General features: G+C 49.0%; 1 protein-coding gene across 5 annotated transcripts in view; it reads left to right on the forward strand.

The window, feature by feature from the left end:
• Positions 1–3,719: 3,719 nt before the first annotated feature.
• The window catches only part of STX6 (syntaxin 6), a 79,870-nt gene continuing 69,723 nt past the window's right edge, over positions 3,720–13,866 (forward strand). For 3 of the 5 annotated variants that reach the window (XM_068239706.1, XM_068239705.1, XM_068239707.1), the window contains exon 1: positions 3,720–3,902. In XM_068239706.1, coding sequence (XP_068095807.1) covers positions 3,868–3,902 — 35 coding nt within the window. In that variant the 5' untranslated portion in view covers positions 3,720–3,867. The remainder of the gene's footprint in view (positions 3,903–13,866) is intronic. The other 2 variants (XM_068239708.1, XM_068239704.1) reach the window with 2 other exon arrangements.

The raw sequence follows: 13,866 nt of genomic DNA on the forward strand, positions 1-13,866 counted from the left end.
CACACAACTGGGGTGCTGGGAAGCTGAGACGTGCCATTGGTAACATGAGACACACTACTGGGGTGCTGGGAAGCTGAGACATGCCACTGGTAACATGAGACACACTACTGGGGTGCTGGGAAGCTGAGACATGCCACTGGTAACATGAGACACACTACTGGGGCGCTGGGAAGCTGAGACATGCCACTGGTAACATGAGACACACTACTAGGGTGCTGGGAAGCTGAGACATGCCACTGGTAACATGAGACACAATACTGGGGTGCTGGGAAGCTGAGACATGCCACTGGTAACATGAGACACAATACTGGGGTGCTGGGAAGCTGAGACATGCCACTGGTAACATGAGACACACTACTGGGGTGCTGGGAAGCTGAGACATGCCACTGGTAACACGAGACACACAACTGGGGTGCTGAGAAGCTGAGACATGCCACTGGTAACACGAGACACACTACTGGGGTGCTGGGAAGCTGAGACATGCCACTGGTAACATGAGACACACTACTGGGGCGCTGGGAAGCTGAGACATGCCACTGGTAACATGAGACACACTACTGGGGCGCTGGGAAGCTGAGACATGCCACTGGTAACATGAGACACACTGCTGGGGTGCTGGGAAGCTGAGACATGCCACTGGTAACATGAGACACACTACTGGGGCGCTGGGAAGCTGAGACATGCCACTGGTAACATGAGACACACTACTGGGGTGCTGGGAAGCTGAGACATGAGACTGGTAACATGAGACACACTGCTGGGGTGCTGGGAAGCTGAGACATACACGATACAGTGGAACTGGTAAGCCGGGACACGATACAGAGGCACCAAGAAGCTGGATAATACAGAGGCACTGTAAGCTGGGGCACGAGACGGAGGCACTGGTAAGCCGGAGCAGGATAGAGAGGAGGCATCGGAAAGCTAGTACACGATACAGTGGAACTGATAAGCCGGGAAAAGATACGGAGGCACCAGGAAGCTGGATAATACAGAGGCACTGGTAAGCCAGGGCACGATATGGAGGCACAAAGAAGCCGGGGCACAATACAGAGGCACCAGGAGGACAGGGCACGATCCACGACAGAGGCACTGGGAAGCTGGGACAAATTACAGAGTCACTGAGAAGCTGGGACACATTACATAGGCAGCGAGAAGCTGGGACACCATACAAAGGGACCGGGAACCTAGGACACCATACAGAGGCACTGGAAAGTTTGGACACATTACAGAGGCGCTGGGAAACATTACAGAGGCGCTGAGAAGCTGGGACACCATACAGAGGCACTGAGAAGCTGGGACACCATACAGAGGCATTGGGAAGCTGGGACACCATACAGATGCGCTGAGAAGCACCATACAGAGGCACCGGGAAGCTGGGAAACATTACAGAGGCACCGAGAAGCTGGGAAACATTACAGAGGCACCGAGAAGCTGGAACACATTACAGAGGCACAGAGAAGCTGGAACACATTACACAGGCATTGGGAAGCTGGGACACATTACAGAGGCCCCCGGGAAGCTGGGACATATTACAGAGGCACGGGAGGCTGGGACACATTACAGAGGCAGCTGGGACACATTACAGAGGCACTGGGAAGCTGGGACACATTACAGAGGCACCGAGAAGCTGGGACCCATTACAGAGGCACAGAGAAGCTAGGACACCATACAGAGGCACTGGGAAGTTTGGACACATTACAGAGGCGTTGGGAAGCTGGGACACATTGCAGAGGCGCCGAGAAGCTGGGACACATTACAGAGGCACCGAGAAGCTGGGACCCATTACAGAGGCATAGAGAAGCTAGGACACCATACAGAGGCACTGGGAAGCTGTAACACATTGCAGAGGCGCCGAGAAGCTGGGACACATTACAGAGGCACCGGGAGGCTGGGACACATTACAGAGGCACCGGGAGGCTGGGACACATTACAGAGGCACCGGGAGGCTGGGACACATTACAGAGGCACCGGGAGGCTGGGACACCATACAGAGGCACTGAGAAGCCGGCACACCATACAGAGGCACTGAGAAGCTGGGACACCATACAGAGGCACTGAGAAGCTGGCACACCATACAGAGGCACTGAGAAGCTGGGACACCATGCAGAGGCACTGAGAAGCTGGGACACCATACAGAGGCGATGAGAAGCACCATACAGAGGCACCAGGAAGCTTGGAAACATTACAGAGCACCGAGAAGCTGGAACACATTACAGAGGCACCGGGAGGCTGGGACACATTACAGAGGCATTGGGAAGCTGGGACACATTACAGAGGCATTGGGAAGCTGGGACACATTACAGTGGCACTGGGAAGCTGGAACACATTACAGAGGCACCGGGTAGCTGGGACACATTACAGAGGCACCGGGAGGCTGGGACACATTACTAAAGCCCCGGGAAGCTGGGACACATTACAGAGGCACCGGGAAGCTGGGACACATTACAGAGGCACCGGGAAGCTGGGACACATTACAGAGGAAGCTGGGACACATTACAGAGGCACCAGGAAGCTGGGACACATTACAGAGGTACCAGGAAGCTGGGACACATTACAAAGGAAGCTGGGACACATTACAGAGGCACCGGGAAGCTGGGACACATTACAGAGGCACCGGGAAGCTGGGACACATTACAGAGGAAGCTGGGACACATTACAGAGGCACCAGGAAGCTGGGACACATTACAGAGGCACCGAGAAGCTGGGACACCATACAGAGGCACTGAGAAGCTAGGACACCATACAGAGGCACTGGGAAGTTTGGACACATTACAGAGGCGTTGGGAAGTTTGGACACATTACAGAGGCGTTGGGAAGTTGGGACACATTACAGAGGCGCTGAGAAGCTGGGACACATTACAGAGGCACCGGGAGGCTGGGACACATTACAGAGGCACCGGGAGGCTGGGACACATTACAGAGGCACCGGGAGGCTGGGACACATTACAGAGGCACCGGGAGGCTGGGACACCATACAGAGGCACTGAGAAGCTGGGACACCATACAGAGGCACTGAGAAGCTGGGACACCATACAGAGGCGATGAGAAGCACCATTCAGAGGCACCAGGAAGCTTGGAAACATTACAGAGCACCAAGAAGCTGGGAAACATTACAGAGCACTGAGAAGCTGGGAAACATTAGAGGCACCGAGAAGCTGGAACACATTACAGAGGCACCGGGAGGCTGGGACACATTACAGAGGCAGAAAGGTAGACAGAAGTACCGCTACACCGTACTGGGTGGGACAGTGCAGGAACACGAGTGGCCAAACCCAATGAGCAACAATAGTAAAAGAAGGCATTACAGAGGCATTGGGAAGCTGGGACACATTACAGAGGCACTGGGAAGCTGGAACACATTACAGAGGCACCGGGTAGCTGGGACACATTACAGAGGCACTGGGAAGCTGGGACACATTACAGAGGCACTGGGAAGCTGGAACACATTACAGAGGCACCGGGTAGCTGGGACACATTACAGAGGCACCAGGAGGCTGGGACACATTACAGAGGCACCGGGAGGCTGGGACACATAACAGAGGCACTGGGAGGCTGGGACACATTACTGAGGCACCAAGAAGCTGGGACACATTACAGAGGCACCGGGTAGCTACAGCTGGATAGCTCACACAAATGCTACAGACACAAGCAGTACATTTGCTCTGCAGTGAAGTGAAGCCAGTGCTGGCAGATGGCACAGGAGAGACACAGCAGCACAGAACTCCCACTATGCTGGACGGCAACACAGGCTGGGGCTGGAAGTGACGACATTCGGGGCGGCCCGAGCACTGTTCTGCCTGACTAGGGGCAGAGAGAGAGGATCGGGGAGTCCCGCTGAAGAGAAGAATAGCGGAGAGGAGAGCCGCCATGTCTATGGAGGATCCGTTCTTCGTGGTGAAAGGGTGAGGAATGGCGGCGCCCTTTGTCTCTCTGCTGATATATCACAGCTTGGTGTATAGCGAGAGAATGGATGAGGAGCCGCTTATCTGTGCTCGGCAGAGGATGCTATGGCAGCCATAGATGGTGGTCCTCATGTCCACTCCACTACTTCTCGCCATACGTATAACATATCCCTATATGAATGTGTGCAGGAGGTGGTAGTGGGCCCAGTGAGCCCATACACAGGAAATGGCAGGTGCCCCTAATGATCAGATCAGGTGACAGTCTCATGTCTAGAAATCAGCCTAATATCCAACTTTTCTTTCTTTGCATAGGCTATTCAGATAAGGAAAGTGAGGCTAAATTCACAGTGGCACGTTGCGTTTGATGCATTGTAAAAAGTCGCAATGCAAACTTGCAACACAACGCGTCAAGAAAGTTGCATGCAGCCTTACCGTTGCATATAGCAGATACAGTAGAGCATACAGGCAATGAAAAGTATCCTTCCAAAGCATTACTTGTGCAAACAGTATAACGCAGCTAATAACGTGTATAATGCACAGCGTGCAGTACTTTCACTTAGCGTGCAGTGTTAGACACCAAAGCAACGTGTGCACTGTGAGCGGCGCATTGATTGCAGTGCGCTATTCTGCAGTAAATTTAGTTTGAACGTGCGACTTTAACGTCCCACTGTGAACTTAGCCTGAATGATTACCTGATGAAGCTGTGAAGTAATAAATCATCTTTCCTAATTGGCTAAGCCTTGTGCAAAGTTCCTGATCTTCTGATAGTTCTGGTTGTTAGCAATTCGATTGCAATTTTCCAAATTTTTATTTCGATTCAACAATAACCTAGCAAACCAGAGTTTCAGTTTCCCTTGGAACAAAACCGTATTAGAATATTACAGTTTCATGGCCGGCCGTTTGTCCCTGGCGTGTATCGCTAGGGATCCTTCGCATCGGAATTGAGATGAGTGAGAGCGGTCATCTCAGAATGTTTACCATCATTTAAAGAGAGTCTGAAGCAAGAATAAATCTCATGTCATGTGTGCCCCTGCTAAAACGCCGCTATCCCGCGGCTTAACGGGGGTCCATTCACCCCCAAATCCCCTCGGTGCAGCGGGGGAGCGCTTCCTGGTTGGGGCAGGGCTAACCGCCGCAGCCCTGCCCCATGCGCGTCTGTCAGCGCGTATCTCCGCCTCTCCCCCGCCCCTCTCAGTCTCCCTTCACTGAGAGGGGCGGGGGAGAGGCGGCGATGCGCCGCTGATAGACGCGACTGGAGGCAGGGCTGCAGCCGTTAGCCTTGCCTCCACGAACGACCAACTCTACGACCAACTATTGCGGGGGTGGGTTTGGGGGTGAAGGGACCCCCGTTTAGCGGCGCAATAGCGGCGGTTTAGCAGGGGCACACATGCCCCTGCTAATTATGAGCTCTGAAGCGAGATTTATTCTCGCTTCAGAGTCTCTTTAACCTCCTGAGCGATAATCCCGAGCTGAGCTCGGGGTATGTCGCGCAGGAGGATTTCTCAGGCCCCGCTGGGCCGATTTGCATAATTTTTTTTTTGTTACATGCAGCTAGCACTTTGCTAGCTGCGTGTAACTTCCGATCGCCGCCGCTCGCCGCCGATCCGCCGCTACCCGCCGTTCCGCGCAGCCCCCCCCTCCCCAACCCCTTGCGCAGCCTGGCCAATCAGTGCCAGGCAGCGCTGAGGGGTGGATCGGAACTCCCTATGACGTCACGACGTCCATGACGTCGGTGACGTCATCCCGCCCCGTCGCCATGGCGACCAGGGAAGCCCAGCAGGAAATCCCGTTCTGAACGGGATTTCCTGCTTACTCTGATCGCCGAAGGCGATCGGAGTGGGTGGGGGGATGCCGCTGCGCTGCGGCTATCATGTAGCGAGCCCTGGGCTCGCTACATGATTTAAAAAATAAAAAAAATTAAAAAATAGTGCTGCGCCACCTCTTGGGCGATATAATTGTATCGCCCAGAGGGTTAATACTCATTCCAGGACGCTACATGTATCTTCTAGAGCCGCATTGTATCCCTTAGGTTACATTCTATCCTCCTAGGGCTCTAAACGTAATAACAAACAACATAAAATCTTTTTCTGTGCGGTAGCAGAAAAGCGGCTGGGTGAGACGAAACGAGCCGCTGGAAGCCATCCGTGTGAAACAGCTACGTACACACATACGACAACTGTCGTTAGTTGTGAACGGCGAACAAACTGTTAATTGACGAAAGAACGACCTAAGTAAAGTTATTTTTTAAAGGTGTGTAGCGATCTGATCGTTAGAACTAATGTTACATCACGTAATGCAACTATTGCGCTTGCGCATAAAAATGAAAAGTTCCATGGAGAAATAACAAAATGTGCATGTCAAGCCTAGTACGAATGACCGTTTTCCAACGATGTACTACTTTTGCAAACGATCGTCGTTGGAAAAAATCCGCCAAGCTAGATTGTTCGCTTTTAACGATCTAGCTCGTCCGTCGTTAGACTTAATGGCCGTTGGCTGCTTTTTTTTAAACGATCGTCGTTTGAAATGATTGGGGAACGATCGTTTCAAATCAGGGCTGTGGAGTCGGTCCAAAAATCCACCGACTCCGACTCCTCAGTTTAGGATTCCACCGACTCCTCGACTCCGACTCCTCTAATTTGCATATTACAATTTTGTTGATTAAAAGTATGTAACATGAAATTCGTCTCTTAACTGCCAACGCTTAGGAATTTTACAAGACAACTGAAGTGAGAAGGATATGTAGACTACTATATTTATTCCCTTTAGACTAAAACTAGTCCTTGGTAAGAGTACTTGTAAAAGGTACAAACTGGAACAAAGAACATCTATCAGGCCCTAGGCAATGTAAGTGTGGGTACATGTAAGAATGATGTGCAGGTACTCTGCAGGGGAATGAGGAGATTGTAAACAGACAACACCTCTGTGTTCAATGTGCACAGCATTCTCAGTGGATTCCCTGCAGCTCTGTGGGGAGTGCATATGTAGAGTATAGTACTACTGTGTAACAAAGTAAACCTGAGACAGATGAAATTAAAGTTTTATACATACCTGGGGCTTCCTCCAGCCGCCTTCAGGATAATCAGTCCTTCGTTGTCCTCCTCCACCACCTGGATCTTCTGCTATTAATCCAGGTACTTGAACCAGTCGGGTGTAGTGTACATGCACACACTCCGCCGCCAGGAGCATACTACACCTGTGCAGCACTATTGCGCAGGTGCAGAATGTTCCTGGCTGTGGGAGCGGCATGCGGCCGGACAGCGCTGACTGGCTGAATTACCAGGACTCATAGCAGAAGATCCGGGTGGTGGAGGACAGCGAGGGACTGATTAGCCTGAAGGGGGCTGGAGGAAGCCCCAGGTATGTATAAAACTTTACTTTTCATCCGTCTCAGTTACCCTTTAATTTGTAGTCACCAAACCAAATTTTAACAACATATCAAATTATTTGATTTCATCAGCAAAGAGAGTGCGTACATTTGCATAAATCAGCATCAATGCAGAATTATTTCCATCTCATTGACCATCTCTATTCGTGACACAGCTACACATCAGGCTTTATTCTTACAGCATAGATGTTATTTAGTATATATAAGAGATTCCTGTGTACACATCATATATACAGTCTCAATCAGATATGTATATCTGACCTTAAAAATACGGGGACTGCTTTATTGAAGCAGCACAAGTAACTCATTTTGATTGGTTTATTTCATTTTTGTGGACTAAGCACAGCTATTACTGTATATATACTGTATATATACATTATTTTTAATGACTATTATCTGAGCAATAGAACATTTTATCATATTTTCTATTTTAATTACAGTTACAAATTCATTAGGAGTCGGAGTCGGTGCATTTTTTCCCGACTCCGACTCCGACTCCAGGCACCCAAAATTGCCCGACTCCACGACTCCGACTCCACAGCCCTGTTTCAAATGACTATAGTCGCATGTGTGTACGCACCTTTAGGCACAAATTTAAGAAAACCTGAGATGGGGGTAGAGAAAAAAAAAAACTATACATACCTGGGGCTTCCTCTAGCCCCCTCCAGGCTGATCCCCTTGCTGCCGTTCTCCGCCTCCTGGATCATCGATATTTACCCTGGAAAGTCCTCTGGTGTGGAGTGTAATGAGCATGCGCATCCCAGCCTCGACTGGAGGACTTTCCGGGGCAAATAGCGGATGATCCATGTGGCGGAGGAGGACAGCAATGAAGTGATCAGCCTGGAGGAAGATCCAGGTATGTATAATTTTTCTCTTCCCTGTCTTAGGTACCCTTTAACAATTGAAATTACAAACATAATATAGCGTAATTAAAATGATAACTTAATTGAGATCACTTAAACTTGTATTTTAGATAACTTGGACCATTTAGACATTGTAGATGGACTCACTTGGGCCCATATACTTTTCACTTTTTCTCCTGTGTTTTCTTCTAGATGATATTTTCCCAGTTTGTCAATATATAATGCCTTTTAAACAACTAACAAGCAAGAAAATACTCAACATAGTTTTGATAGTTCTTGTGACCTTCTTTTTGATACGTTTTCAGTTGCAATGTGCTGAAAAAGTATTTTAAAGAAAACCTGTGGGGCACTCGCCTCGGGTGGGGGAAGCCTCCGGATCCGATCAAGGCTTCCCCCGTCCTCCTCTGTCCCGCGGCGGCGAAAAAGCTCCGGAAATGGCAGGGATGTAAATATTTACCTTCCCGGCTCCAGCGCAGGCGCAGTATCAGCTCTCCGCTCGGAGACAGGCGGAAATAGCCGATCGTTGTCGGGCCGCTCCACTGCGCAGGCGCAAGTCTCCTGCACCTGCGCAGTACAGCGGGCCCGACAGAGATCGCCCCGCAGGAGCCAGGAAAGATAAATTAGCGCTTGTCAGGCCTGTCGAGGTAGGATTCCGGGACACTTCGCACTTTGGGGGAGCCAGCGCTGGATTGCCTGCAGCTACAGCGGCCCGTTCACACTTTGCAGGGTTCATTGTTATCGCATAGCAACTCTGCCGAAAAATCATACCGCAAGCTATATGTGCGGTGCAACTATGCCGTGAAGTGTACAGTGCAGTGTAAGTATGCTTTACTGCCTCTGTAAATGCATGCATTACTCTGTTAATGCACAGCATGGGGGTTGGCTCTAGAGTTGCTGCTGCCTAAGGGCTCGTTTCCCTATGCGCGTTTTTAGCCGCCCTTATGGAAACGCGATTGCAGGGACATCAGAGAGTGCATAGACTGCACTCTGATGTTTCCATACATGCGCTGGGATTCATCCACTGAATCGCAGTGCATGGTGGCACACATTGTTTGCGCCACTATCCCATTCTTAATAAATTAATTAATTGGTCATCCTCCACTGCTGAGGCAAGCGGTTGGCAGTCCGCTGATATGCAAATTATACAACTATTGTTTGTGAGTATAACTTTTAATTGCCAATAAAAATTCTCTTAAGGTTTAATGCACTATGGCGCGCTCCATCTTCTTTTAGTTTTAATAAATTAATGGGATTGCAAGCGCCACCTCTGGGGGAATCGCGTGCAACGCAGAGCTGCACTGACGTACGGCTCCTGCGTTGCTTATGGAAATGAGCCCTTAAAGGGCCCTTTTCCACAGGCAGCTGAACTGTTGGCTCAGTGAGCAGTTACCAAGCAGCAGCTAGCAGTTGCCAGGCAGCAGCAAGCAGTTGTGAGCAGGGCTGTTTAATTGATACAAAAATCATCCAACTCCTCAGTTTGTGAAACCACCGACTCCAGGTACCCAAAATTGCCCAGAATCCGACTGCTTAGTCTAATTTTTACAAAGGCTATGGATTTGGTTCAAAAATCATCCGACTCCTCAGTTTATTGGAACATCCGACTCCAGGTACCCAAAATTGCTCCGACTTCAACTCCTCAACTCCGACTCCACAGCCCTGGTTGTGAGAGTTTAACAGTCTTTTCATTGCCTCTCAAATGCTTGTGGAAAAAGACCCTGAATTGGAAGAGGCAAGGCACAGACTGAATCTCTTAGGGCGGGTTTCCACTTGTAAATAATGCGAATGCGGCTACGTAGCCGCATCGCATCACTTCCGCTGCCGGCCGCATCACTTCCGCATCTCCCGATGCGAAAGTCCATGGGGGAGATGGGACGTAGCTGCGGGTGGATGCGGCCGTGCGATAATCTGCAGCATGCTGCAGATTTTCGGATCGCTCCGCACAAGATGCAAGCAGTGGAAACTCTTCCATTGCCGTGCATGTGTTTCAGCAAACACGCGGTGCGATGCGGCTATGTAGCCGCATCTCACCGCTCCTAGTGGAAACGGGCCCTTAGAGAAGATTGCATCCTATGGTAGTGACAGTCAGTGCTGGAGGAAGTGGCCAGTATCTGGGCTCCTGACCAAATACTTTACAAGTGATTTATTTGGCATCAGCTAATCAAAAAGCTTCTGCACAGATATAAACAAGCTCTACAGCTGAGTGTCTACATAGATATAAAAAACAATGGTGCCTGGAATATTACAGTGCCAAGCAGTAAAGACCAATTGACCAAGATCCAGATCTCTCTGTGACTGAATCCGATCAGAGAGAGAGACCTGTGGCATAGTGGTTAGCGCTCTCGCCTTGCAGCGCTGGGTCCCTGGTTCAAATCCCAGCCAGGTAAACATCTGCAAGGAGTTTGTATGTTCTCCCCGTGTCTGCGTGGGGTTCCTCCGGACACTCCGATTTCTTTCCACATCCCAAACACATACGGATAGGTTAATTGGCTACCCCTAAATTGGGCCTAGATTGCAACACATACACTACACACTACACAATACATACATAGATATAGGACTATGGTAGGGAATTAGATTGTGAGCCCCTCTGCCTGCAGTTTTGTGCATAGTGTATATGAGGCTTTTGTGTCCCTGCAAGTCTACTATAGCATGGACTATGACATTAGTCTGTAATGCTAGGTACACACAATGAGATTTTGTGGCAGATTTAGACACAGACACAGAACATTTATATTGTGCTTTTCTCCTGGAGGACTCATAGCGCCAGAGCTGCAGCCACTAGGACACGCTCTATAGGCAGTAGCAGTGATAGGGAGTCTTGCCCAAGCTCTCCTCACTGAAATAGGTGCTGGCTTACTAAACAGGAAGAGACAAGATTCGAACCCAGGACTCCTGTGTAAGAGGCAGAGCCTTTAACCATTACACTAGGCAGCCACTACTGTCAGATCAATCATTTCCAACATGTCTGAACGATTTTCCGATCGATTTTTCATTCACTTCTATAGCAAATCGATGGGAAATCATACCAGACATGTTGAAATAATCGATCAGACAGCAAATCCACTAGAAAATCTCATTGTGTGTACCTAGCATTAGATCATACGATGAAACTCTCCGTCTTAGCATTGCTTATGTGTGGATGATATGTTGCTTATGTATGTAGATGCAGTTGATTGTTCACAGTCGTTCCATTTGTCCTCAGCTGACGTTTAGACACGACCGTGTGTCATTTTTATTGGGTTGGGGGGAGGAGTTTTACATCTGTGCGCAATCATTCAGTAAATTGTATATTTTGTCTAAGTGGACACTTGAGAAACTGTTTTGCTGACTTCCATCTTTAAGCTGAATACCCACCGGCAGATGCGGCCGGATGGATCAGGGATAACCGCCAACGAACGATCATTTCCCCGATCCACCCAGGCGCAGGTGAAATTGTTTGCGGTGGATCATGTTTACACAATCAGGGACAAACCTGTGCAAGTCAGTGAGGATCGGAATAATCCTCAATGACTGAATCGGACTTGTCGGTCATTCAGAAATGAACGATTGCTGTGGTTGTCGGTCAACATCAATGAACTAATTTTCATTAAATGATGTTGCACAATGTTGCGAAAAAATTGCTGCAGAAAATTGTTCGCAAAAAATCGTTTGGTGGCTATGGGCCTTTAGACAAGCATGAGATGCTGGGGATTGATTGCATCCAGGAGGTCATTGGCTTTAGCTGACGTCTCCCCTGGTATACCTGCACCTCTAGATCTAAAGGTGGCCATACATTTAGCGATCATGGGCAAATTCGACCAAGAGGCAAATCTCTCTCTAATCGAATCTGATTAGAGAGAGATCTGTTGGCTGCCCATACACCACAGGTCGATCCGGAATCGGCTTTGTGCGCTGCATCCGCCGCCCCGACACTGTCCTCTAATAGTATAATAGTATATACCCTAAAAATATACATAACCTGTCTGCGGCCCACGATTGTCCCTCCGCTGCTCAGGGCACATTCCGCTGTATATACACATGCGCCCCACTTGGTTTCCTAGCAAGAGCGTGTGTGTGACGTCATACGCATACACTTACTAGGAAACCATGTGGGGCGCGTATGTATGGACAGAGGAATGCGCCTGAAGCAGCAGGGGGACAACCGCAGGCCGCAGACAGGCAAAGTATTCCTTGCATGGGGCACCAGGGGGACTTTTACATTTGGGAGGGACAGCGACGGAAATTTCGTTGCGTTTCTCGATCATCGTGAATTTGCAGGCCGTTCCCGTCGTGCGCCCAATCGAGCAAGTCGGCCCAACATCTTACAGCATGCGCGATCGACAGTGTGACCAATTTTCATCCCGAAATTGGTCGCATTGTTGGTCAAACATGCACTTAGCAGCACCGATTTTCATCCAATTCGATTATAATAATCAAATCGGATGGTGGATCGGCCGCCAAGTCGCCTAATGACATCCCTTGCTGCAAGCTGCCGATATCTCCTTATCTTTGTCATGGGAAAGTGGATTCCCTGTGATTTTTATGGCATACTTTATAGAGAGAGTCTTGGCAGTGAGTCTAGTGAAGGCAGTGATGACTGTTTTGTCACACCACAATGCTGTGGAATGCAGATGAAAGTGGCAGTAAAAATAAATCTGAGATGTGAGACAGCATGAATAGGTTTATTTTACTGAGCATGCAGAGCAACAACCTGTTTATATTGGGCCTTTTACTGAATGTGTTTTGCAATATTAGATTTTAGATAACAATTAGCAAAATACACATTTCTGAATTCTCCTATTTTTTTGTGAATGTGATGACAAGGCTTGTTAGTGGGAGTGTCTGCTCCACAGTGTGCTGTGCACTCCCAGTAATAACTGACATATTCATCTACACATCATCACTACTCTTGCTTCTGGAATCCTCTGTGATCACAGATATGTAAATGACTGTACCCTCTATGCGGTTTCTACGACCATTTTCCCTCGACCGACAATTTTTTTGAGCGACAAGTGATTGTTTCCGCATCTTAAAGTGGCCACTAATAATACGATTCTTCAGACAATCGTTTCTCTGGCAAAATCAATCACATTAATCAATTTTTTGGATCAATTCCATTAATCTGACCGAATTGGATAGCAGCTATCCTTCCGTTAGTGGGTCCGAATGATCGTTTCCGATCGATCGACCAAAGAAACGTATCGTTAATGGCCACCTTAACACAGCAATGTATCACAATATCCAGGGGGTGGAGCAATGGTCTAATATATGTTTCCCTGGTGTCTAGTGGTGCACTACACATTTCCCTGGTGTCATGTGGTCCCCATAAGTTTCCCTTTTGTGTCGTGCTTGGTGTCTAGTGATGCCCTATATATTTTTCCCTGGTACCTAGTGGTCCCCTATAGTTTTTTCCCTGGTGTCTAGTGGTTCTCTCCCCTAAATGTAGAGAACATCAGGAGTATTACTCACCTCCCCTAGTTCCAGTGGCAAGCAGCTCCCCTCGCCTAAGGACGACATCCAACCTCGCACTGCCACAAGTACTGAGCCCCGGCTTGATGACCTCATCAAGCCAAGACCTGACACTAGAGGCAGTGCGATGCTGGATGCTGTCTTGAGCGCAGCGGAGCATCAGTCGTTAGGGAAATGGAGAAAGATGAGCCATCCTCCTTTGTGTCTGCCTGTACTGACCACTACGACCAGTTTCATTTCAAGGAGAAAAAGTAATTTGGGTTCACCC

The sequence above is a fragment of the Hyperolius riggenbachi genome, chromosome 6 (genome assembly GCF_040937935.1).
Source record: "Hyperolius riggenbachi isolate aHypRig1 chromosome 6, aHypRig1.pri, whole genome shotgun sequence".
Lineage (NCBI taxonomy): Eukaryota > Metazoa > Chordata > Amphibia > Anura > Hyperoliidae > Hyperolius > Hyperolius riggenbachi.